The following is a 27552-nucleotide window of genomic DNA, read 5'->3' as shown; positions in this document are numbered from 1 at the left end:
TACCCGTGAGTATAAACTGTTATACTCCTGCCGCCCCGGTCGGCTGCGTTTCGGTGGAGGCGAAACGAAGCAGCGTCCGTGTGCTGTGCGATGTCTGCGCACGTGGTCCATGTGGTCGAAATTACACTGCAGCCCTCCGCTACGACTCCTCTTTCTCTCCCTACTTTCACTCCCGCCCTCCTCGCTCCCCTTACGGCGCGGTCCGGCCCGCATTCCTCGTGTGTTCACTCGCCGCGGTGGCTTTGCAGTGGCCAGAGCGCTTCGATACTGAGCCGAAGGGCTCCGAGTGTTCGGAGTTATCCTAATACTTCGGAAGATTCCCTTTCCTTCTCCAGCTTTCTGCATTTCTTCTTGTTGCTCAGCAGCCGTTGCGAAGTAGGAGACTTTGCGTGGTTGCTTGAAGCCATCGCATTTCCGACACACTCGCGTCTGATCTCAAATTGCCGCGCATTATCGGAACGGTCGGAGTCTAACAAATATAGTGAACGTAAGGAGGACGCTAGTGTTAATTCAGACTTGTAATGAGTAATTAATCACTATTTTATTACAAGTTATACTCCACCTTATTAATTCAGACTGGTATCGACGCGCTGCGAAGGGCTGCAGTGCAAGAGAGAGGGAGAGAGAAAAGAACGGCACACAGAGACAAGATGGCACACGCGCGCTCAGCCGTTTATTGATTGGAGGGGTGTTTTGCTGCTGCAGTAGCGGGCGGGGCGCTCATTCCAGGTGTGCTGTCGGCCAGCTGGAGCTGCTCTTCCCGGAACGAGCTGGTCAGCGTGGCCGCTTACTGCTCGGCGGTGAGTGGGAGGGAAGTCCTGCTTGTCAACACCGGCCCGGGCAAAGAGGGTGGCTCTGTATAGATGGAATCGGGGCAGGAGGGGGATGTACTTCTAGGTGAATCTTGTCTAGAAGATGAAGGTTGGGGTGCATGTTTGTATGTTTTGAATAAAAAAGCATCACTGCGAAAAACTGCCGACAGTTTAATTGCAGCTCAGGTTAAGCCTGGGCACACTTTTCGCGATCGTTAGTTGCATCCAGACCGCAATTGAGCAGCTATGATTAAAATAAAAGCTATTGATGAACAGAATTTTTGTTGGTGAAAGAGAACGAGATCGTATCCCTGAAAATGCCGCAAACATCGACATCGTGACGCAGCTTGTCGATCGGCAGTTTCTGCACCCAAAGCTACATTTTCTTTGGCCTGCTGGCAGCGGGAAATCATTGAAATGATGTCGGATTTTCATTCTCACTGACGTACTACAAAGCAAGCAGAAGTGCCATCGAGCCCCCTTTTTGCCACGACACTTCCGGGAGGACGTCCGAAATTGTTTCCTACGCAGCAGGACGCAGTGCGAATCTGCCTTGCGTATTTATCCATCGATGGGATCGCTGCGCGGCCATGGTGTAGCCTCGATGGCTCGAAAATCGCCAACATTTTCGTCACACTGGACACCTACTCCTTGAGGAAAGGAAGGAAGATGGGATTGAAAGTGGAGAGGGAGAAAGAGGACCCATAGTGGAGGGCTCCGGAGCACTTTTGATCAACTGATGATATTCACGTGCATTGACATCGCAAAGCACACGGACGCTTCTCTGTTTCGTCTCCATCGAAACGCAGCCGCCGACAGCCCCGGTTCGAACCAAACTGCCAGCGACTGCGTTTTGATGCAAATGTCTACCTGGGAGTAAGGCCGGTAGTTCGCTTTATCTTAAAAAAAAAAAAAAAATACCTAGCTGAATTTATATGTTAAGGCGACTCAGGCTACGAGACTCCGTATTGAAGGGTTTCGGAAATTTCGGCCTCCTGGGGCTCTTTAATGTGTGCTATCATTGCATGTGTGCTATCGCACAGTACGCGGGCGCCTTGCTAACTTTGTGTACATTGCAGACGACCGCGGCGGACGACGGTGGTCCGTGGTCGTCGCTAGGCCTAGATTTTTTCGCATCGAATGCTGATCGGACGGCGCATCGGAAAGTGGTCCTGCCTTACTGCTAATCCCGTGAATGATTTCGGTGAGCCTTCGCATAGCGGAGCCAGCGTACGGGGAGACTATGAGCCGCGCCGCACCGGTGGCAGTTGGCTGTGAGCAGAAACTTGCTTGTATCGCAGTTACAACACAGTATAGGGGTCAGTGATCAAATAATTTTTCAACTCAGCCTAGAAAACATAGTTTGACACGTTCTTCTGACGCTGACGCGGACGGCTTTGGAGGAATCGCGGCGGCAGATGAAGTGAAATGGGTAGAGCATATTTTACAGTCAGCCGTTAATTGGTATCGAAGTCTGTCTGGTTTACGCAGAACGTTCATTGGCAGTTAAATCAGGATCGACTTGATGCGGTGAATCGTATAGTTAATGCTATATGAAGCAGAAACACAAAACCGCACTCGGACTGTCGTTGGAATCTTCCCGCATACGGTCTCAATCTTCCGATTTTGATTATTTGAGCAGCCTGCGATCACATATAGCTGTCCAGACGACGTTATCACTGGTAAAGGTATTGATAAAGGGACTTTAGTCATTTGAACGATAAATACGGAGGCCCCTCTACTATTCATAAAGCGCGCTAATGCACGGTCCCGGGACTGGCAGCAAACCAATGGACGTTAGAAAGTATATTCCTCGTTCCGTTCTTGCTTTCAGTAAAATGGCGAATTACTGTATTTGATTTCTCGTTCTACAGAAGTCAACTTCGAAGTTTATATCAAGATTACTATTAATTCATTGAATTACCGCCGTTTGCGAGGTAATGGCCGATGCACATGTCCACAGCTACGACAGATTCTAGCTGACGTCAGGGTTTTTGGATAATTTGGTTCACCTTCGCTGAAACAAAGCTTGTTGAAAGTCTCTATCGCGTGTGTTTGCGACAGAGTGATATTCCATGGCGTTTTCTGGTTCAGAATGTTCCTGTGGCTTATTTTTCAGTGTGCGATTTCTTCACTTGAGTGCCGCGGAAACGATTGCTATTGTTTACTTAAGTCCACTTCGAAACCGCCTACCACATTAGGCACCTCTCCTACCGAACAGTCTCCCGATTATCAGCTTACTGCAGCCCTGATTGTTTTTTCCCTTCACCTTTTCAGAATACGCAAATGGGGTCAATATGTTTTTTACGTGTGCGTATGTTTTGCGCGACTGAATTGGTCTGCCCAACTGGAAGGACACAGCTGGTGCATCAATGCCCCCCTCTCTCTCTCTCTCTCTCTCTCTTCTCAGGGCTGCGCAGAAAATGGGAGCAAAATATAAGTATTGGAGTCTAACTGATTGAACTTTCATTGTAGCATGCAAACGTCGACATATACTCCAATGCTCTGTGAGCCGTGCCGCAATTGATAAGAGGCTGGATGCTGATTGTGAGGACGCGCGCTCGATGACCTATGTCGATAGAGACCAAACCCCGCCGTGGTGGCGCAGTGGCTAAGATTCCCGACTACTGTACCGGAGTGCCAGAGTTTAGAACCCGACCGCTGACGGCTGCGTTTAGTGGAGGCGAAACCGGGAGGCGTCCGTGTGCTGCACGATTTCAGTGCACGTTAAAGAGCAGTTGAAATTACCCATGCCCTCGAACTGTAGCGTTTCGCGTAGTTGTTGTTGACCACAAAACAGATAGCACAACCCACACAGGGCGATAGGCCAAGAATTGAACGTTGTCGCTTTGGGCGCCATGTAAAGTCAAGACATGAAGTGTATCGCAAAAGGATGAAAGTGAGAAAGGGTACACTATACAGGCGCTAAACTAGCCCAAGTTTTTACCCTTGTAAAAACCGCTACTGCGCATGCGCCGTAGCCATGGCATCCAGCTGTGCCTTTTCACAGCTGTTCCGTCGCTGCGCTCGCTGCTAGAGTTCCTCGATGTTGCCCGCGCGCCGAGGGCAACATAATACTCGCTACAGAGAGGAGCTGGTAGACCATAGAGTCACTCTAGGTAGCGGCATACCATCAGCCTAGGTAGCGGCATATCAGAAGGGAAGTTTCCGCACTGAGCACGCGCGCGCCGACGCGGAAAGCAGACCGAAATGCGGTGCTGGTGGCCGCTGTGTGTCCTAACGAAAGGCAGTAATTACTTACGTAACGTTTCTTTTTATTGTAACATTTCGGAACTGTCACGAAAATAAACATTTAATGACAGCGCGATCTAATTGTCACGTTTTTTCGCTACCTGACTTCGCTGCCCAATGTGCACTGCATCAAACTGCGAGAGGCGGCGATACAGCTAGCGGCCGCATCGATCTGAGGAGTCGCTAGTGCTGTGGCATTTAGCGCACGTTGTTTGTCATGCAGAATGATTGCCTCTCTCTGTTCGGAGTCAGTGGCCGAACTTGGATACAAGATACGAATGAAATGGGATCGCGGAATCAACCAGCCGGCCATTGTAACTTTGAAACCATTAGCGTTGGCTAAAGAAATGCCGGTACACAGCTTTGGTGACAGCCTAGCGAATGTTCCGCGCTGCTTCGTTCGGAGCACGAAATGGATACAGCATAAATTTGCGCTTTGTGCTCTGTGCGCGTGGGAGGTCAAGTGGCGGCGCCGGTCTGGGTCAGGCGCGAATGTATTGATTGACCTGGGGTGCTCAGCTGTAGACCGCCCTGATCGCCTTTGGAAGGCGGTAGCTGGTTAGCGTTTGCTGGCGAACCTTGTTCGGCAGGGACGACAGCGCGTCGCAGTGTCGCAATCGGCGGTTCCGCTTCAGGGCTGGCCCAAGCGCCGCGTACGTGATGTGTCACGATCATGTTGTGTTCAAGGCGCGTTGCCGCGGCAACAGCGTCGGCTGGGGCATGAACGATGTGGTCTTGTGCATGCGCAGTTCTCTCACTACTAGCTTTGGCCAAATACGCACGCGCTGCAGCCACGGGACGCTTACTTATAGCTATCACGGTAATCTGGAAGCGAAATTGTGGCGCTGCAGTTTGGGAATCATCTAGAGTATGTAGGCTCCCCAAGTTTGGGGAGCTCGTGGCGCCATCTGGTTAACAGAAGGGGCGAAATGTGGACGCCACTCTTATCTTTCGGTTTGCAGTCAGCCAGGCGAGCGGCAAGGTGTTTCCGCCGAAGGCGAAAATAAACTCCGCTAATTATGGGCGGCTATACCTATTGCTGTGAATGTCATAACAGCCATAAAACACTGCAGGCAAGATGCGGAAGATATATTTTTATTGTTTTCCTTATATATGCTACGAAATCGAAAGGAAGAAGCCCTGTGTTGAGGCACTGCTTTTGCATATTATTTTGCATCCTCGATAACTAAGCCCTTTTCTGTACCAATAAAAAGAAACAAAGAGAGTGGTTTGGATTTTTCTATATTTATGTCTTGCTTAAACACAAAATTATCTCTGAAAGCAAATTACTTTAAGTAGGAAAATAGAACCACAATGTTTCATGAGGACACATGCTGTTAGATGGTGGTAATAGTTTATTAAAGAAGACAAACAAAAAGAGAAGAAAAGGAATGTTGTCTGCCACAGTAATTTCTGTCTAATATCTGAAGCACCCGAGCTGGGGCTGGCGATAAAAAAAATAAGGATAACGATAAAAAATACACGGAAGCGATGACATGAAAGGACAGGGGGAGCTTCGGGCATTATTTGAAAATTATGAATGCCCTTGGACATTCACTTAATTAGTGCTTTCAGGAAATAGCTAAAATAAAAGTCCACTAACTTTGGTACATACTTATCTAGAAACGTTTCATATTTTCTATGGTTAAAGGTCACTGGTCACTGGTCACTGGTTCACAGGAAATGCGCAGTATCTGTCATACTTGTTCCTGCGGACACCTGAACCACCTCGTAAGGGAAGGGGATGAATGTGGGAATGAAGGTGGAAAGAGAAAGGGGAACTATTGTGGATGGCTATGAAGTAATTTCGACCACCTGGGGATCTTAACGTGCACTGACATCGCACAGCACACGGACGCCTCTTCGTTTCGCCTCCATCGAAACGCAACCAGCGGCAGTCGATCGAACCTGGGTACCCAGGCACAGTAGTCGGGTGTCTTACCACTGCACCACTGTGGCGGGATTCTATGGTTAGAGCTATGCTTCTTTGAGGACACAACACATGAAGCAAAGCAGTGTCAATCCTCAGACCATACAGCATTATTATTACCTGTGTGTAGTAGGAATGTGTTTTACGTAATTGTAATTGTACCATCCGCATAGTGGATGTATGATACCGAGCTGATTTTTCTGTCTTGTTAATCAGACATTTGTTCCTCGAAATGTAAGGGCACTTAATCTTAATCAGTTGAAATGCGCTGCCAGATTTTACAATGCCATGTGCGGCTGCCTGCATTGAAGAGGCAGGCGCCTCTTTACGACGCATTCACAATTGCGAGTCTCTTGCATGTCACAAGGCGTGAAGAATGAGCTGAAACCAGTCATGCTGAAAAGACATCTCTCTGTGAGTCATCTTGCAGTCAACCGTAAACATTCCTAAAAAATTCCTGAGTTTACGTAGGAGGAGGAACTTGCATCTTTTCGTTTCTTCAAGTAACACGAGTGTGCCCTCGGGGAACGAGACCTTTTGGTTGGGAGAAAAGACTTGTGCAGAAGCTGACACGGATTTCCGCAAGTGGTCAATTTCAGCTGCTTTACAGCACATTTTCAATGTAATTTTGCCTATAAAATTACATGTAAGCTGTAAACTTTGTTTACCTCAAGGCAAATGTTATAATCAACACTTTTCATTTGCGTAAAGCACTTGTTGCTGATATCAGACGGCCCCGCTGCGGCGATTTCTTCTTCTTGGCCGCCACACATATAATTGCTCGCATAAAGCTGTTTTACACTTTTCAAAGCTCTCTCCCCCTCTCTTTTTTGAAATATACATTGAGGTTTTAAATTCGTTCAAATCCGCATAAAAGCAGGTGTTAACTCTCCCACAGTTCTGTTCTCTCAACGATGTCACTGCGCGTCTGCTTTGCGGACGAGTTGACGGAAACGCACTGGGCGTCCAGTTAACGCGGGGAATATCGTGCGCCGGCGCAGGAGATGCAGTCACCGCTGGCGGCACCATACCAGCGCATGGAACCTATAGTTGTAGTATCTGCTGGGCGCTCCGTTTCCTTGCCACATGAAAATTAAGTGGAACATTGCAGGTAGCCGCAGCAGTAATTGTCTAAAATGCAGCATTACATTCTGTAACGACTCATGTAAACCTGCACACTTAGTTACCAGGCTTTCTTGATGGCTGGGACAATTCTTGATGCAGCATAATTAGCAGTTGTGGATTTTTCTTCCAGCATTATTTTGCTGGCAGCGAGGTAATTACAGAGGTCCTCTATGGCTTTGTCAAAGCCGCAACAGAAGGTGCAAGCCAAAGCAAGCTTGGCTGTACAGAGCCTGTTTAGGGTCCTTCATGTCACTGGTCTGGTGTGGAATGTGGCAATATATGGTTTCAGAGATATGGGAAGTTGCAGTCTAGAGCCTGCGACAGCAAAGTTTACTGTTAAGCCAAGGACAAAAATGATGCTTGCTTATTTACTTTTGATTTATTTATTCGATACTGTCAATCCCATCAGAAATCGTAACAGGGAGGGCATTCAAAGGTACAGAGGCACAAAAGATGACAATGGTAATTAATCAAGGTACATAAAAAATATGACACGAAATTATACATAAGAAGATACGTGTAGCAATTAAACCAGAATGAGGAGAATGTGACAAGATTTTGACGGACAAATAATACCACAAGCGAAAACACAAATGGAAGGAATAACTTCGTAAAGACAGAACTCAATAATTATTGAGATATAAGCAGTTGATTTTCCACACGTGTGGGGAAGGAATTTAATGATGGGCTACTAACAGTGGATGTGTTCAAGGTGTTCCATTCGCGTATAGCACGAGGAAAGTATGAATATTTGAAAGTGTCAGTACGGAATGAAAACTCATTTAGAGTTTGTATGTGATTATTACGTGTTTGTTGCGTTTGTGATTTTAATATGTATCTTGAAGTGTTGACTTTTAATTGATTGTTATAAGTTGGTACATGGTCTTAAGGAATGCTAGTTTTGCTCGGTTTTGAAGGGTTAGTAGTCCTGCGTGTTTAAGTAGTTCTGTTGGGGAGAGTCTAATCTGTGTTTATTAAGTATACATCTGACCGCCTTCCTCTGAACTGCTTCTATTTGTTTTATAAGCTTGTTAGTGAAAGGAAACCAAGCAACATTGGCATATTCTAGAATTGGTCTGACAAATGTCTTATACACAAGGAGCTTTATTTCTGATGGTGCTAGTTCGAGACATCTGGTAATGAAAAATAACTGAATTGGACACAGCGAGTGGTCCATAATTTTTCTTTTGAGTAAGATTTCATGCAAGACAAATTAAGCTATACCATGAAAACACTTCTACTGTTCAGTTTTGTGACTTCTTTTTTTGCTTGAATTCATACTTTCCTTTGGTGCTTTCGTTAAGACAACTTTATTGAGGTATTAGTCTTATTGTTAGTCTTAGTCTTATTGTTAGCATGAGGTTTGGGAGAACAGAAAGCATGCAGGTGTGAGAGAGATGTGAGGAATTGAAGATAGTACCATTCCTTTATGTGGCTAGCTGAGCATTTTCTTTTTCGAGCAATGGTAATGTTGCTACGAGGGTTTGACAGTAGTCGACATGGAGGTACTGTGGCTTTATAATAAATATGCTTTAGTAGCCTCTCCTAGAAGGCTTATCTTGCCTGTTGTTGTACCATGCAGGGTCGCTGTAACCGGGAGAAACCGCCCTGCAAGTACTTCCACCCACCACAGCACCTGAAAGACCAGCTGCTGATTAATGGCCGCAACCACCTGGCCCTGAAAAATGCACTGCTCCAGCAGATGCCACTGCAGGCCATGCTTCCTGGACAGCTTCCCACTGCGGCCGTGGTAAGTCCCTACTGGTACCTGGGACACATGCAGAGGCAGCAGCAACTGCACCAACAGCAGCAACAGCAACAGCAGCAGCAACAGCAGCAGCAAAGCTACGCGCTCTTCAACAGCTCCCTCGCTTCGGCCAAGGTAACAAGTGCTGTGTGTACCCTTACTGCTCTTGAGGAAGCTGCTTTCATCCGAGATGGTTGGTCCTTCTGACTCTTGGTGGCCCTTCCCGAGTGCTGACCTCCTGGCATTGGCAAGAATACAATGGTTGCATAGAAACTTAAGGACGTGTCTTCTGAGGTCATTTGGAAATATAATGGCCATCATGTGGTCACTGACCATCAGGTTTAAAGCATTTTCCTTCTCCTCCTGCTTTTGGCTCTGTTCTCCCAACAAAGGCACTGTGGTGCTACTGGCGCTCTATGACTGTTGGCATGGCTTCCTCCTTTTTTGTGTAGGAATTGCTTTCTGCTCTGCTGACACAGTGAAGAGCCATATTCTTTGGCACGCCAGAAAAAGGAAGGAAAATTATGCATGAGCTTTTTTTTTTATACTTTTGCTTGTCACAAGTATTTGTTTGAATGGCTTAACTTTCCGAAACTAATCACGAGCATTCTTATCGTAGAGTATAGCTCGTGCTGGCGGCGTTTTCTGGATAGGCTGCTGCTGCCAGCCATATTTTCTGTGCAACTTTGGCTTGTATAACTAATCTCCGAGCCTGCTTGCAACTAGTTTCAGGCAGTTATAAGAATACCGGAGGTTTTTTAGTGCTGATAGATAATTATAGGAGACACTGCATACTGTATACTGTGGCTGGCTTGGATAGGTCATCTCTCTGTTTAGCAGGGCTCAATTCCTGCACTGAGGAGGAACTACCCATAGCTGCTCTCTCACCCTTGTCTCTGTTTCTGCTCTTTTGCTAAGCACCCTTTCCTTCCCTTTTAATGTGTGCATGGACTGTGTGAAGTGTTGATGTTTGACAGCATGTGCAGTGTACAAACATGAGGCGGCATGCTCATTACAGGAGCTGCTCCATCAGGTTTTCTGTGCCCAGCCAAGGCCAACCGCTATTGCACCTTAAAGGGCAGCAGCTCTGGGGTCGTGTTTGGCAGCCACACATTTTAACGCAACTTGTATGGTAGGCTCTCCCAGGCCTCCTGATCTGACTTGCTTCATGCTCGCTGAACAATAGCTAGCATTTTCAGTCACCTTAAACATTTCATAAATGGGATTCACACATCCAATTATTAGTTCAGCCATTCCACATGCACACAAGAAGGGACCTGTTATAGGCCAAATGATGCACTGCTATCAACCATGCAGCCCAGTTTTCTCATTGATTGAAGTCTTGATGTATTTCAGCTATGAAATTAAATCTAAGAAGTGCAAAGTCATCTGCTCAGGTCATTCTAAGATTCCCCAGGGAGAAATTTCAGTAATGTGTGGCTCTTCTTGCCTTGTGCAATTCGACCTATTGCTGGCATGACTCAATTCACATTACAGAGAATTATTTGATGCTTGTAGACAGACATACTCAGGGCCATTGAAAGGATGCATTTCCAAGGCTGCCATAGTAATTGAGTGCATCATTTGCAGTGAAATTGTAAAAGGGCACATTCTTGTCTTTCACTTCAGAAAGTATTTCCCTATCCTAGCTGCCCTTCAATTCAAGTGTGCCATTTTGTGCAAATTCTTTGATTTTGAGGAAAGTTACACAACATAGTGAATCTCAGAGAAGGGAACCCAGTTCATCATGATCATTTATTGATGAGTAACAAATTAATAGTCGTCAGAGGGTTGACAGTTCCATGGCAAAGGTGTTGCCAGAGTACCGTAGAACAATGAGAAAAAGCTTCTTCTTTTTTTCTTTTCTGCCTGCAGCGGCTTTGTATCTTGTTCCGGCAGTGGTGTAGGCATAGATGTGGTCAAGAACATCTTTTCTCTCATGCATATTTTTGTGGAATGTGCAGTGTCATGGCTGAAATGCTCATTATCGTAGAACTGAGCTCAGCAGAAGTTAGTGGCAGCAAGTAGAAAGCAGCGTTATAGAATATGCTCCAATGACTACTACCTCTTTGTGCAAGCTGACCTAGTCACAGTTCTTTCCAAAGGAAACACTTCTTGTAGAGTACCAGTATATTTGGATATTTTGTCGAGGTAAATTGTTCATGCGTTCTGTGTAGGAGAAGCTTTTTCTTGACCATGGGTGTTGCTTGCTCTCCTTTTAGCCTTGCATGTCGTGGTTGACCCATCTGAGATCTTTTTTCATGAAAACAGTTGGAAATATTTGGTCCAGAGTTTCTCCAGTTCATTCAGAACTCCTCTCGGAAATGGAATGTGAGCTTTCTGGCCACTCACTTGTGTGGTGCCCAAACGCTCTAGCTCTGGTGGCTTGTCTGAGTCATAACACATTTATAAGCATGTATAGCAGAGCTAGGCTTGTTTGCTGCTGTAGCAGCACTCTTTTATGCAGACGAAATCTACAAATTGGCAAAGTCTACAGTGTTAGGATAGCAGTGCTTTTGCACTAAAATATCTTTCAGTTTTGCTCAGGAGCTTCTGCTGAGTTGGGCAGCTGCTGCATATAATGGCTGCACTCCTGTAAATGAGTGGCCATGGAGGCATGTGTGCGCCATTGCATGAATTCCCACTGCTCTGCTTAGTCTCGTCTTATGGGGCACTTACCTCACTTGAATGTTTCACACATGTTGTGGCATAAGTAACTGGGGCCTCATATTTCAGCTTCCGGGTAACATGCTTGGCTTGATGCTCAGGAGCACATGAAGTATGCTGGCACGAATTGCTAATGAGCGGCTGAGCAAATTTCACAAACTTTAGTATGATGTAGAAACAACTTGGGACTCAAGAATAAATTAGCGCTCTGTTTCTCTTGGCAAGAACCGTGCTCATATGCCGTAAGATGTCTGACAGTGTTAGGCAAAAGAGCTAACTATTGTCATATGAATTTTTTTGGCTTTCTTGGCTTTTTTTCTTACAGAATGTGTAATTATAAATTGGAACGGTCAGTCTATATGTAAAACGAGACTTATTTGTGGATGCGAAGGTGGCATTTGGCAGTAAATTTTGTTCAGTGGGGCATTTGCCTTATGCAATGAGAATGAATCATTGAATTATCAATCATTGGGTGATAAAGAATCCTATGATTAATTGACCATGTCAGACAAGGTACCTCATTTGAATGTAATATAAAAGCAAAATTTACACTAAATGCCATCTCTGTGCAATATTTGAGCCCAAATAAGCAAACAACTCGGGGTAACAATTTTTTTTTTTGTTTTTGCTGTGCTCTCTACAACGAGACATTCTCTACTTGCAGTTGAATTGAAGCAGGCCATTAGGTGTGCACCCTTTGGGTGGTACACACTGGCGCACACTGTGTAATTGTCTGCCCCACCTTTCTGCAAAGTTGTTCTGAAGTTGCATGCAGTGTGGCATTTCAAGGCATAAGAAAGCGAATTAGCAGACTATGAAAGATTTTATGCTGGACATCATGAACACCATTAACACTTTTTCCACATGGAAAGATGGATGTGGATGCTTAGTTGAGAAATGAAGTTCCAGATATCCTCCCAGATTTAGGGCCTCTGAACTAAGAAAGGCTATGTTGTTTTTGTGCCATTTATTTGCTGGGGCTCTCCACCCATTCAGTGGAGCTTCTACCGAGCATGAATGCTATCAAGAGCTTGTAGTCCTGAGTTTGCTGTGTACACCAGCTACACACTGGTCGAGTGCACAGAATGCAATATGAACAATTGAATACTGATGTTTTTGTTTTATCCTTATATCTGTTGTCTGATTTGCATTGCTTTAGTGATGAGGCTCTTTGCATTCTTGGCCACATGCACTGTGCTGCCTTTCCCATATTTCAACAGCGCTTGCCTATTGTTTGAGAGAGAGTGTTGCATGAGAAAACAGTGAGCAAATAATGGCCAGAAACGAATTCACATTGTCAGGCAGAATTGCAAAAATTCACAAGGGATGTGACCTAGTTTACTTCACATTGAAAGAGGGACTGAAAAGGTGCCCAATGAAGCTAAGCAGGCCAGTGATACCGATACTGTGGAATCTTCTATTATATTCCTGCAAATTTTTTCAATCTACCATATGTAACACCCGGGGGGTGAATGAACATTGACACCCCGGGCTAAGTTTATGAAAAATAAATATAGAGAGATAGAGACCAGTACCGCACTCTGCCTACGAATGTGTCACAAAGCCAATCCGGCTCAGTGCAAGCTTTTTTTTCTTTTTCTTTTTTTTTTTTCCTGTTTGGTTCCTTGCTATGCATTGACAGCATACTGGGGAAAAAAAAAAGAGGAGATAAATTCACTGCCATCTCCTTTCTGGCATCCATCCTGCCTTCTTCAGTGTAGTCTTGCAGGATTCAATGACAGCTCTTTTCCAGTGATGTCATGGATGCCTTGGAATGTTTGAAGGTATTCACTCTAAAGGCTGGTACCAGTGGTCGCCATGATGCGTGGGAATGGCAGTTTAACAAAATTGTTTGCAAATTGTCAGCTTATTTCTAAAGACCTTTACGTGGTGTGCACACTCAGTGGCATTCACTCTTCACAACGTAGTCTTTAGATAGGAACATCTTTGTGCGAGTCTCTTTAAGGTTTATTCAAAGGTTTGTTTTCACTAAAACGGACACATTTGCTATTTTCTGATTTCTACCAATCAGTCTAGCATGCCAGCTATAGCACCACTTGTTTGCTGAGTGATGCACCTTCTGTGCCATTTCACTTAGGTGGGCCGGAGAGCCACATCATTCTTTTCATCATGCAGATCGCTGATAACTTTTTTCTTTTTTGGTTACTGGTGCAGTATAGTTGCTGTAGTGTTACCAAAGTGTGTACAATGCTTTAAATAGATTATAATATTCTTAAACAAGTTTTGTGAACAGTATAAACATTTTTATTATTTTAGTAGCCTGGGCTTGAGGTTGTGTTCTCAAAATATTTTTTTCTTGTTCTGGTAGAGTGCAGCTTAGCATAGCCAGTATTCAGTTCACCACGGCAGCTTTCAGGTTACTCCACATTCACATAGAGGCTGACTGTTGACAGCAAGTGATTTCAGTCGTTTTGCTGCTTTTTGTGCAAAGTTTTAATTCCTCTACGAGCATGCTTTGCTTGGTAAGCCTGCGGTTTCCACTAATGCACTGCGTAACACAAGCCTGCATGGTTGAGTGCATGAGTATTCCTTGTCAAGTCTGTGCTGGCCTTGAGCAGTCTTGCTCGTGCGGGATCTGCCCTCTTCCAGCAAGGACAAAGGTAGGCACATTTTTCATGGCACTGGTGTGCTTTCACACAAGACCGAGCTGAGTTCGTTCTTGGAGTACTTTACCTTGTGAATTATAGGAACAAAATGGAGGCTTGGACACACCTGGACTGTTGCACATTGTTCTGTCATCCCTTCACAAACCACTGTAATTGAAATTACAGCCACAGCAACACATGTGGATATTGGCTGCTTTGAATGAGGTGCAGTTCAGTGGGAAAACTAGGGTAGATTAGCCACATATTGTAAGCGACTGATTTCTTTTGCAAATTTCACTAAAGCCGCGGCTTAAGAATATTTTTCGAGACAAGTGTCAGGCCCTTAGTGCTCCCATCTTTCCCGTAGGTGTGCAAGCTTTCAAACGCGGCAGAGGCAGGAACATGGCTCTGCGCCATGTCGTGCCCCACTTTCGCAGCCCCGACCATGGAAGTAAGTGATCAGCTCACAGAGAACACACTGGCGGCTTTTGTTTCTGCAAAAGGGCTTTTTCATACGTAATTCAAAAGCATGCCGAATTTGCAGGTTAGCCAGGGCATGAACATATCATTTGTTAGTACCAGCTCACTATGCTCAGCACAGATTTTTGCTTGCAAAACTCCATCTAAACCTTGGCAGCTGCTGAGCTTTCCAAATATCTCCTAAAGAGGTACTCAGCATAAATCACAACGAACATAAAATGAACAAAACTTTGGCCAATGAATTAGAAGGGTTACTTTTTAAACACTTTCCTATTATAAGCACTCACTGGTTGAGCCAGCTGTGACGACCAAAAAGGGTGAGAAGTGAACATTTGCACTGTTCTGAGAGTGAATGTGTCCATGCGAGTTAGCAGCCCTATTTTACCATTTGAGTTGCTTACAGTAAGCAGAAAGCCTCAGAGAGGTGCTCGGAGAGTTGCACCAAGTTGCACAGGCCAGACCAATGCAATGTATGTGTGGTTGAAGGAGGGGAGGGGGTGTTAGGCTGATTCAGGTCACAAGCTTAGAGGCAGTTGATGGGAAGCGTTTTGTATTGGTTGTGGCCTTATCAAGAGCTTGCATGTGCTGTAGAGAAAAGTTGGAGGGGGGGGGGGGGGGGGTTACAGCCAGGGTGGAGACATCACTCCTTTGTGTGGCAGTGCTGGGAGAAGAGGAGTGCAGGGCAATGCATGTCAGGTGGCCTGTGAAACTGCCAGCTTGCACAGCTCCCCATTTGAAGGTGCTGCTGTGTGTAACGCAGCTGCATGCGGCAGCTGGCCAGTCAGCCCCCACCGAGCGAAACTGCAGATTTCTACGTAATTTATTGTATGGTATTGCTTTAGTGTCAGGCGCTTTACGTCAAACAAAAGTAGTGCTTGTTGGCAAAGCTTTCGTGTGCCATGCATATATTATCAGGGGTGGAAGCACTGCTCCATTTGCTCCATTCTGCTCCAAACTGCTTTTCCTGCTGCATCCTGCTCCAAATTACAATATTGCTCCAAAACTGCTCCAAACTGGATGTCTTGAGGTTCTGCCATCAAATTTGTGTGAACATTAGAACAATGTCAGAGCACCGAAGGTAAAAATATAACACATCTTGCACTGGGCTTAATACAAATGAAAGTTTTGTAAGGGAAGGAAGCATGGAGCATAATAAATTTAGTATGAGCTACCGACAATTGGAGAGGAGATTATTGCGAGAAAAAAAAATGCACTGTGCATGTGACATAGCACCTCGTCCTCAAATTTTAAATCTCTGGTGGAGAAGCAGCATCGGCAAGCGAAGCAGATAGCGCAAATTGCTTTGAGCCATTAGGAAACTTGTCAGACTGCAAAAAACTGCATGAGTTATTCTAATAGTTCTGTTATGAAAACTTCACCATGGAGCCTCTTTACAAACGACAATTTTGTCAGGCCTACGGCTGACAAAATCATATTTGAAGCGTTCTGCATTGGTACGCCAAAGATGTCAATCACTGGAAAGCTTCTCAGGAGGGTTGGAAAGCCATACAGTCCTAAGCCAAGGTGTTCAAAAATGAGCCCCAACATTGCTCAAGCAAAGAATGATGAACTATTGGCATAAGGCATTGAAGTAATAAAGCTGAAAGACGAAAAGGCTACCGTTCAGTGCCATCTATTATTCCTGAAGGCACCACAGACCGGTAATCAGGAATTCATCAGCACAGGCATAGGATCGAAGAGGATATTCATAAGATATAGAGAGGGCAAATGTCGTGCACATAAATCTGAATTCTTAATAAGTGGCACTGCTTGAGCACATAGAAGTGGTTTTCTCGACATTTGAATCTACAATGTCAAAGTAGGCAAAAGCTTTAAGTCAGAGTGGGTGTGTGTTCAGTTAGGAAGCGTGCCAGCAAGCGTTCCGTTCGCTGCTAGTCTGTTCCAAGTTGTTGCTAAAGTCAGCCTGTGTTATATATCTTTACATTCTTTGGCTGCTTGTGTTGTCAAAGAGGAATGCGAAGTTGGAAAGGCATGAACTTGCATAAAAATGAATCGGATTAGAGATTTTGTATTTGATAAACAAAAACCTGCAATTATCAAAGGAGTTTGACCTTAGAAACTTGCTCCAAATCAAAATTTAAATGCTCCAAAATTCTCGTTTCATTGCTGCAAAGCTGCCAAAAATGGCTTTATTACTGCTCCCAAAGCTGCTCGAAAATGCTCCAGCCTGCTTCCACCCCTGTAATATGCATATATATTTTAGAAGCCATGGTACAGTCTCTACAGTCTAATTCACTTTCTTCTATAGGTGAGAATTAGTGCAGTCACAATTTTTTTTTCATTATGTGACATCTTTAATGCATAGGAACATATCATAAGAATAATGCATTTAATTGTGTAACAATGCCCCTCTGCATGTAGCTCTACTCTGATGTATATAGCTTACGACATGCACTCGTTTATGAGTGGCATTTAATTTTTTCTTTTTACTCTGACAGGAGAAGGCCGTCGTATCAAAGCAGCATTTTTTTTTTTTTTATGCTCAGTTATTCTGACTGCAGTGGTACCCAGATGCCTCTAGGTTTTAGTGCACCTCACCGTACCCTTTGCACGGCAGGCAAACATTGAGATTACGTTCTTATCTTTTCTGTCGAGAACACCTGGCATTTAAGAGAAGCTATCAGTGCTAAAGCATTGCTGCATATTGGTCAAGCAGCTGTGTAGTCACAATGCTAAAGAGGGTCGGAAATGGCATGCCAACAGTTTTACTGCTTCTCACTGGCAGCAGCCATAATCCAGCAGCACCCCCACAAAATGTGTAATATAAGAATTTCACTCACACACACTAACTCGCACATGCAGGTACACACATTTGCTCTTTGTGGGGTAGCATATACAGTATTAAGGTCAATTTTCTCAGTAGCAACGATTCCCAAGGACAGCTTATCCCCCACCTTTAAATGAAATGCCTGCAATGTCCAGTTGTTCTTTAACACTAATATTGGTATTTAAGGGATGAAGGGCAGGTGCTTATAAGATAGAAACAAGGATGAAAAGGAGACTTTATTTCATGAAGCATAAATATTGAGACTTGCTATCAAGGTTTTAAGGTCTTCATTTAATCAGTTTTCTAAGCTGTTAACCTGTTTTTGGTTTCTGTGCAGTGCATGGATAATGAGATTGTTGCTGCCATTATTAGTTCAATGCTTTTCTTTTTATGAGTTATATTTTTGATGATGGAGAAATTTTGGAGTGTATTGATGGTGCTCATACCCTGGCTTGCATGAGAACTAGATTGCTCAAGAGCAGCGATGATATATACGAATAACTTTTACTATGTTCATAAGCACAACAGTGTCGGGCTGTAGTTGTAATATGTCGCTTGTATAGTAAAAGCATTGCATTCAGAAAGGGTTTCGTGTCAAGTTTTTTGTATAAGACAAGTGGATGCTTGCTTATCGGGCTGAATGTTTGGTCTGTGCAAAGAATTCATGAAAAGCAAAAGCTACTTTGAACGCTAAACCTTTTATTCACATCTTATTGCTGTGACTGGTCTCCAGCTAAAAAGAGCCTGTGGAGGGGAGACATAGTTAAAACGATTTGAGGAAATGCTTCATTAGGCCTTTATATGTCTAGCTTCTTGTTTGGCACTGCACATGGTCAATCTTTTGTGTTGTTCACAGCTGTTTTTTGTATGAGAGTGCATTGGACATTTCTACAGTGTGCATTGCTGAGCAGCACAATTTGTGTGCATGCCTCTGTACAGAGGGCAGCTGGCAGAAAGCAAGCAGGATATTTCGTTGTCCCTTAAGGGGCCATGACATATTCTATTTCTTATGGAGCCCTGGATGTCTTACTTAGGTCAAAATCAGCTACTTGTACAGAGACCTATGAAGCTCCCCTCATCGGCAGCAGCTGCCATTCGGAATGTTCATGTTGCACCTCATAATGATGCCTGCCGCTGCGTTGCCGGTTATAAAAATTTGGGGGATGCTTGAGCTTGGTTCCATCTCCAGTTTCCTTTGTCGATCCTCACTTGCATACATGCACTCTGCTACTCGCTTAATTGCAAATATTTTAAATTTGGGCCTCTGTTATCTCTCATCTCACCAGCATACAGCCGTAAGCTACCACGTTACGGGGAACATCACACAACATAGCTGTAAAGCTCCACTTTAACCTAGCCATATGAATGGGCCTTTGTGGGCTACGAGTCTGGATCGGGATCTAAGGACCCTGGTGGGTGCAATTTCCAGCTCAAAAGAGTAGCTCAGTTGGCAACTCCTGCCATGTTATGTGGTCTTCTGGTGTTATGCAACCGGCCATGTCACCTGCCAGCTACTACCTTCCGGAGCCATGCTCTTGATTTTTCTCTCGCTTTGTTAGGTTTTCTGGAGAATGGGACATTTCCTAAAATTCATTGTGACTCTTAATGGCTACCTGTCAAAATGGCTCGTAGTTTGTTGTACATTGGGGCTGCATTCCATTCATACTCCACATCTACCTTCACTGTGGCAGCAGATTTTCGTTGCTGTGTATCTTGTGGTCCTGGATCTACGACTAAGTTGCTGCAAACACAAGGGCTTGGTGTTATGTTGAGAGCATGTCCAGTATGCAAGTGCTGGGAGAGTTTGGTTTTTGCTGCTGTAGTCGCACTGCTTGACGAATTTTTTGCAGAGCATGCATGCAGGAGCAAGGTCGTTAACTTTCTTATTTCAGGCTGTGAACGTGACTCGGTTAAAGTAAGACTTTAGGCATTGGCTCCATGAGTGTTGTGATCAATAATGTGGCAGTTGCCCTCATAACGACTTGCTATTTGCGGTGTGCTCTGCGGAGGCAGGCATAATATATGCCACTTTGCATGTATAGGAGCACTTGGCTGTTAAAAGATTACCTCTTGCACAATGCATGGATAATACAAAGATATAATTCAGTGATGCAGCATTTCTTCACCAATTCCTACTTCTACATTTGCACAAATATCGCCTAGGGCAATTCCACAAGAAGGGGGCTCTGGAACTTTCCTGTTGTGTTGAAATTTAACAAGCAGCTACTACCTACTGTGCACCAGCAGCTCAGCACAGTTTTTGCTAGGTACTGTTTGTCGTTTAACATCTTAATGCAAAGCAGGTATTGTTTTGGGATTCTGTGGTCACTCTAAAAGGACAGTTAATTTAAAAAATGTATGGTGCAGTTCAGGTGTCCACAGAAACTGCATCTTCCCCTTCCTGTGAACCAATTATTATTAAAAAAATGTATGCTTCCTGAAGCGTATGCACACTTGGAGGAACGGTGATGTTGCACACAAGGAGTATCAGCTGTCAATACTTTAAAGATAATGTCATGGCCCCTTAAAGTTGTGCACTTGGTTTAACAGCATAGGCTGCAATGCACATTGTCTTGGAATTCTAAAGGTACATGGAACTGATGACATGCGTTTCTTTGTCTCTTCAGGCTGCCAACCCCTACATGCCAGCATTGACAACAATGGCAACAGCATCTTCATTTGGGCACTATTTGACACCTAGTCCTGTCCTGCCCGGCATGATGACTGCGGACACTGTGACAGCTCCTCTGAGCGTTGTACCCGCTTCGCTTGTTTCCCCGCAAAAAGTGGCGCGCACTGACAGACTGGAGGTGAGGAGTCCCATATTCTCTTTTCAGCGGGTGCCACCTTTGCCTTCTTCCTTAAATGGTTCTCTAATGATCATCATGTAGCACGGAATCAGTGCAATTCAAATAAAAAGCAGTATAGCTAATGTTCATTTAAGGGAAGATGTGACAAGTCGAGTTTTTTTTCAGGCCTCTGCATTGAATGTGCATGAAGAAAAGGTAATAGCTTAATAACTGCTAATGTAAAATGTAAATGCAAATGTAATTTGTAAGACAAACTTCTGCCTGTTAACAAAATACTAGCAAAGGATGCTTTGTTATGGCAGCTTGATTTAATGAGCGTGCTTTTCAGTTATTGCATTATGCAGTCCATATTGTTCCAAATCCACATGTTGAAAGGGCTATGGAAGTTGGTCTTGTATGTGCAAATGTATTGTTGCCATGACAGCTGGGAGTCTAAGACAAGCAGCGTTCTGGATAGGGCCACTGTGTAAGCTGGCAGGGCTGTAGCCAGTTGTGGAAAGGACCATCTTACAAGGATGGGACAGAGGAGGAGGAGATTGAAGAGTGCGGCAACAGTGTAACAGTGGTGAGGCAAGACGGAGACAGACAAGACGGGCACTACAGCAGTGCCATGCTCTATCTGTGCCCCTATGCTTTGTCCTCTGTCCTTGTGTGATTGTGTCTTTGTGGTCCTCTAGTAACAGTTTTAGCAAGGTGGTTCTGCTTCCCAGAAAGTAGCAGTGGACAACATGAGGCCATATCTTAAGTGCCTGGCTGGATTCACAGGCTGAGTGCATTCTCCTCCTCATCACCCTGTGACCTCAGCCAGGCACTGTTGGTGACCTACGAAAAAGGGTGCAGCAACTGGGTGAGGCGGGTGGTGAGATTACTACCTTGTGGACAACAAGGAGGAAAGTTGTGCATGGCTTCCTTGCACGCTCCTGCTGCCACTGCTTTTGCTTTTCTGGAGCAGAGCTGTAGCGAGCTCTTCCTGCCAAAGGCTTTGTTGTAGTGCTTCAGTAGCCTCTTAGGGGAACATATTTCAGACATGTCAGCCATTGGGAGAGCAGTACAGCTATTGCTTTTTGTTGACATTTGGCCTTCCAGTGGGGACAGGCATTTGATGTGGCAGGAGAGTTGAGTGGCGGCTGTTTGTGGTGGGGCAGGTGTGCCGGGAGTTCCAGCGCGGCACGTGCAAGCGGCCCGAGACGGAGTGCCGCTTTGCGCACCCGCCCGAGCACGTGGCGGTGGACAGCGGGGACGGGGCGGTCACCGTGTGCATGGACTTCGTCAAGGGCCGCTGCTCTCGGGACCAGTGCCGCTACTTCCACCCTCCCCCGCACCTGCAGGCGCAGCTCAAGGCCACGCAGAGCCGGGCTGGCGCTGCTGCTGCTGCTGCCGCCGCTGCTATGGTAGGCACCGCCGCCTCCTCTGGCACACCCTTTCCTCCTCCTATCTCCTCCCTCCCCCCCCCCCCCCCCCCGGCTTGCGTGCCCTCTCTATCTCTCTCATGTGTATCAGACAAAGCGCTCTGTGGGCTGAGTAATGTGTTATTCCTATGTGGGCTCCATTCAAGGCATGGACGTTGATGCCACTTTTTTCTCCTGGGTGGTTGGGGGGCCTTTCTGTCAGGCACCTTGCTTTGTTTGGCCTGCTGCCCAGCCTGCTGTCAGGGCCAGGCTGCTGCTTATGCCGTCCGCACACTGCACGGCTGCCCTTGCATTGGCAGAGGAGCTTGCTTGCGTGGCTTGTAGGCGAGTCTCCCTGTGGTGCACTCCACAGGTCTCTTGGCAGGCAGCTACACCTGAGGGCAGATTGGGCTTCTTCTCAAAGCAAATTAGCAAATTATGGGTCTGCCTAGCTGCTAATTTTGATGGCAGCTTTTTCTGAATTCCAGATGAAGGAGGGGTGTGAGGGAAGTCTGCTTAGCCAGCATTCCTTAAACAAGGCCCACATGCTGGGAGTTTAAATGTTAAACAGCTATTTGGCGTCCATGCCTTTCTTACGTTGGGTGTAGAGTGATGCCTAGAGAAGAGGGCTGTATAGTTTGCCAGCAGTAGACCCTGAAATGAGCCAAGACAGTTAATTAATTCATGTCAGCCTGTCTCTGTTGAACGTTTGTGGCTTGTTATGAAAGATTATGAAAGATTACATTATGAAAGATTGACATGTGAGAGAGAGGTGCACTGACTAGCACAGTAATGATTGTCCAATTAAACATGAGGGTGGTTAATTGTAAAAGTGAGATGCATCTATTGAGTCCTAGCTGTTACACCTGTCCTAGTGCGTGCAAGTGTTACCTTGGCAGGCTCTGTTGCAGGCAGTTGAAAGGGTACGCACTGCTGCCTGTGTGCCCTTTGGAAAAGGGGTTGGGGACGGGTGTGTTCTGTGACCAAGATGATGTGTTTATGGCTTTCTTTGCAAGTGAGAGATGCCAGGCACAGGTTATTTCTGCTTGGCCGCTGATGTCTGTGGTTGTGCATGTGTACTGTTCGACCATGTGCACGCACCGCAGAGTGCTGTGGGGGGGGCCTTGCCCTCCCGGCAGCGCCCTGTGCTTGGCGGGCCCTAAACAAAGCAACCCTGTTTGTCACACCAGGCGACAGAGGGAGGAAGCACCGATGTTGGATTACAAATGTACACTCAGGTATTTGAGCCTTTTTTTTCCCTGGCATGCCCATTGTGTGGTGGTCCCTACTTGCAAGTGCATTCAGTGCCGGAGGGGGGTAACACAGTTGAATGGGCGTTTCTTTCACGGTCGTTACTGCTAGTATGTTAAACAACGATAGTACAGGAAGGCAGCATACATTGATATTTTAAAGAACAAAATTGCCGCTCACTTCAAGGAGTAGGGCCATTTTTTAAATGTGTTGTGGGGAACTGCAGCTAAGCCTTGAAATTTAACCGCCAGCTGTATTGGAGAAACTTATGCGAAGGTCCTCCCCATTTCATTGTCGCCTAGCACTGCTGCTTTCCTTAGTGTAAGGTAACTAACAGTGCAAGCACATTAGCACATTCTGTGCCATTAACTTTTTTCCTAGTTTAACAGTAGTTTGACTGCATGCACAGAATCTCCTTTGCTTTTACTTGTGCTTGTGCTCGTGATCTGCTGCTTTCTTATTTTTTTTCTTTTTTTTTTTCTTGAGCTTAGGGGGCATGTAATGGAAATTTTCTTATGAGTGCCATGCTTGCTGGAGGCATAGGCCATATGGGAGGCAACATATTGCAGCCGAGAAACTAGTTCGATATTTATGTGTCACCACTGGTCACTAAAGAGTATATATATTATGTTCATGTGTGGAGCTGTGGTTGCTGTTGGGCAGCACGGCTGCTGCGGAGTGTGTCCCGTGACCTTGAGATTGCCACTTTGCCTTGTGGAAGAGAAGGACGGAGCAAGGAGGAACACGCAGTGAGAGCAAAGTTGTTGGCGGTTGGGCGGCTTAGTCGCACTATTGCAATTCTATCGTCTGTTGCTTGTTGAAAGTGGCATCTACTTCAATGGGCAAGATCATTCTCACCAGTGGACAGACATACCGTGCCACCACCCCATTCTACAGGCAGAAGCACATGAGTCAAGCAGGCCATGCTCGTGGCAACAGAGAAATGTGAAGTGTTGATACGGAGGGCATGTTTTAATATTAAAAGCACTGACACTGGCTCGTGATAGGCAACAATTTTATGGGACAACTGCTCAAAGCAATTGATAGCAGCTACTTTCACCAGGAATGCTTTTTGGAAAAACCAGTGAATGGGAAGCCGAAAACTAGTTTTTCATGAGCCTGAATTGTTAGGTCATGAACTGGTAATTAATATAATTGGTGTAGCTAATTGAGGACCAGGGCAAGCCAGTTGTGCGAGGAAGCTTGGCTTCATGACCCCATGATCTGTGGTGTGGTTGCAAGTCACCCAAATTGCAGGGTCACTTCACATTCGATTCAGACACGAGGAGCATCTGCAGGCTGCATGCTTTCTGTCAGAGGGCAGTGTCGTCGTCTTGTGTTGCATTTGCACTTCTGATTCTGCACCTTGGCTTCATGTAATTTGACTGCTGTAACTGCTGACTGCTTTATGAGGATAAACATATTTTATTGGCATGGTTGTCAGTTGTTCTTATAAATCCCATCTGGGGCCTTGGCTGACATTCCCTCCACTAGGGCAGTACAACAATCACAGTCAATCTAGGTGTCATAATGTTATTGTGGCTCATACTATTCATCTTGGCAAAGGTTATATTTTGCGTATGTTTAAAATAAGCGAGAGTGAAAACAGTCATTTTTTCCCCAAGGAAGTGCTCTGTACAATGAATTCTGCCAGCCCAGCAAAGTAAAAGGCTTTCTGTCGTCTTGCAAGCTCCTGTATATGGCTCATTCATGATCAGAGCATTCTTGGTAAAGGATAAAGTGTCAGCCTCATGAGCTTGTACAGAACTAGTTGCATGGTATCCACATGAAGGCAGATTTGGCAGCTGCTGATGAAGCTATGAGCCACCCATTGAGGCAGAGGTGCCGAAATAAAACAGCATGAAGCGAGAAAAAGAACTGCACAAGTGGCACCTATGAGCTGGAATTTTGTTAATGAAATGCACGTACTTGCATGCACACATGCACAAGCACAAGCGCGCATACACACACACGCACATACAAAAAAGTTTGAAAGGCCACGTGAAATTGGGTAGATTTGTCAAAGACTTGCTCTCACATGCGACACCACTCTGATCGACCAGCTTATAGGTCTTTCTCCACTCAATGGACAAAGTGATGGCAGTGCAGACTAAGGCGCAAAATTTTTCATCTGGTAGGAAGAGGATGTTCAAATTGAATGCCCGTCTAAAAGCGGGGCTGCACACACTCTGGCTGTTGTGTGCTGCCTTGACAGGCAGGGCCTGCCTCCTCCTGGAGGCATCACATTTAAGTGCTGTGGCAAGATAGCAGTGTTGCTGCTGCTGTAAGGCACTTAATTGCAGAGGCTCCTTACGATGAGGTGGAATCGGTACCATGAAAATGTTGCTGCTTGTGCAATGGCTGTTGGCAACAGACTAGTAAGCAGAAGTGGGAGGGCCATATGGGAGTTCCAGAGCTTGACGCTAGTAGTAGATCACTGCCCACTTAACGCATCCAGCAAGCACTGTCTCCTCCTAACTGTGAGCATCTTGAGCTGTTAACGTCGTCAGCTTCTCGCAGGCAAGGGCTCTCTGTTTGCTTTGGTCGCCCACCTCGGTTAGGCTCATGCTTGCTTCTTTTTTCCTCCTTGTTCCGTCCTAATGAATTCTGTGTTACTGGAGACTAAGGCGGCTGGCCTGTGCTCCCAAGTGCAGGCCAGCTGCACATAGCAGTGATGCTGTTCCTTGGTGTTGTACCGTATCTATGCAGATGCTATGCCAACTTCCATGTAATTTGCTCGCTCTGGCCGCACCCATGCAGGGGGCGAGGAGGAGGTTGCATTGGATGTGCGTAAATGCGGTACCTGCATGCCGTGTCCCTGGGCTGGCGGTGCAACCTCAGCTCTGCCGGGCGTGTACAAACACAAGAATGCTGTTTTTGGCCGACCTTTTTAATGATTGCTCTCTTTGTTTCTTTTTTTTTACTCCTTCCTTCCTCATTTTTGGTTCCTTTTCGACGCATTGCTGCTTGCTGCCATGCGCTGTGCCTACCCGCCATCCAAAAACAAAACCGTCTGCCTCTGCATACTAATTTAGCCGGGCCTGGGAGATCCTTCCGCGAGCAAGAAGCGCCCCCGAGAGACTGCAGATGAAGTTGTCCTGGTACTCTCCCCCTTAGAGCTTCTGCATGCTTCTCTCTTGGCCTCTCCTCTCTGGAGGGCAGAGGGCTGGTTTTGTGATGTGTGGACCAAAGAGGGCGACAGGCACCGCCGGGGGAGGAGGGGGGCCGGTGTGCATGGGCCGTTTGCACGTGCCGGGCTCCCTGCTTGCGCCGCCAGCGTGTGGCGCCCGTTCCCCACGGGTTGTGCACGCAGAGAGGCTCTTGCACTGGCGGCTTGGGGTTGTGTGTGATTAACCCGTGGCACCACTTGCATTGTGCGTCCATGTGCTGCATTGGCTGCTCTCATGATCTGCTCGTCTCCTCCCCAGCACACACTCTGTGGTGAGATGCACACGCTCTCTCTCTTCTCCTCGGTAATGTGGCGGCATCACGTGCTGCTTGGCTTGGTTCTCGTCAGATAGGCGCTTCAAAGCAGGCTCTGTGGCAACCTCAAACCGTGAGCAGCAGCAGCCTGTTTAATATCAAAGGCATGCCATCTCTTGGAACATGCAAGATCTCATTCATGCCTAGAGGAGCTTTCGAGTCAGACATGTCAAAATGGTTCCGACCAGGGTAGTCTCTTCTTTGCCGCCCCGAGGAACGTGCCTTTTCAAAATTGCGCGTTGCTGTTGTGTGCCTTCTGTCGCCCTCTTTGGTTTGAGTTTAAGTGCACTGGAGTGATCTGCTTGGTGAGCACCACCTGAGTGTGGCTCCGAGGGCAGGTCACAGTGTGCTGGGTGAGAATGGCGCTATTGTTGTGGGGGTGCTGTGCACGCAGGTTTGGCCGTTTTGCAGACTGGCCTCATTTGTTGTGAACCAGCGCGAGCTTTTTTCTTTTTGTTCTGGTTTCAGTATGTTGGCTGAACTGATCATTCAGTGCTGCTTGCATTGTTTACTTTTGGTAATGGCCACCACTTTTTTTAAGAACGGCATGGCATTGCATTCTAAAGAACCCAGTGAGATGATGTCCCATCCTGAAGTAGCGAGTAACTGGCCTTGCCGCTGCTAGCAGTGCACACCAAATCAGTCTCGGGCTTCCATTAATATTGTGAAGGGAGGCTATCAGACCTTTATTTACAATGTGTGGCAGTTATTTGCCATATGTGCATGTCTGTTGTAAATGCTTGCCAGCTACTCAACTATGCCAGTGTCATTATTGCTACACAAAAATAGGTGTCAATTGATTATCTACAGTGTTGATATACTATGGAAATGACAGCTCTATTCAGGCGACCTACGATATGCACATCTGTTGCAGAGAAGTGATAAATTAGGCTGATCTGTTTGTGTTTTTCCGCTATGTGAGCTTTTCATTCCTGAACATAGTGCATTCATATTGTCAAGCTGAATATCAGGACAGTGTGTGGAAATCGAAATGCGAGTACAACTTTGTGAAATGTGTAGAACCCAAAGTTGTAGCGGGGCTCTTGCAGAATCTGTGGAAGTGTGAGAGAGAGCTGTACAATGAGCCACACAGCACAAAGCTCAGAAGCAAATTTTTTGGGCTTTTGTCAAGCATTGCACTTAGTGGGAGAAATTTTGACGATAAAATAGTTTCTCTGCTTCTAATTAATCTTGTATCAGCCATCTGATGCAT

The 27552-nt window shown here is 45.8% G+C and overlaps 1 protein-coding gene across 1 annotated transcript in view; it reads left to right on the top strand.

The window, feature by feature from the left end:
• Positions 1 to 27552, top strand: part of LOC146198231 (muscleblind-like protein 2a) — a 55677-nt gene that overhangs the window by 12316 nt on the left and 15809 nt on the right. The window contains exons 3-8 of the mRNA XM_084591866.1: positions 8702 to 9001; positions 14507 to 14590; positions 20035 to 20217; positions 21363 to 21608; positions 22796 to 22843; positions 25892 to 25957. Coding sequence (XP_084447992.1) covers positions 8702 to 9001; positions 14507 to 14590; positions 20035 to 20217; positions 21363 to 21608; positions 22796 to 22843; positions 25892 to 25957 — 927 coding nt within the window. The remainder of the gene's footprint in view (positions 1 to 8701; positions 9002 to 14506; positions 14591 to 20034; positions 20218 to 21362; positions 21609 to 22795; positions 22844 to 25891; positions 25958 to 27552) is intronic.

The sequence above is a fragment of the Amblyomma maculatum genome, chromosome 2 (assembly GCF_055883805.1).
Source record: "Amblyomma maculatum isolate TAMU_Amacu chromosome 2, ASM5588380v1, whole genome shotgun sequence".
Taxonomy (NCBI): domain Eukaryota; kingdom Metazoa; phylum Arthropoda; class Arachnida; order Ixodida; family Ixodidae; genus Amblyomma; species Amblyomma maculatum.
Note: the sequence above shows the minus strand (reverse complement) of the source record. Positions and strands in the feature narration are given on the sequence as shown.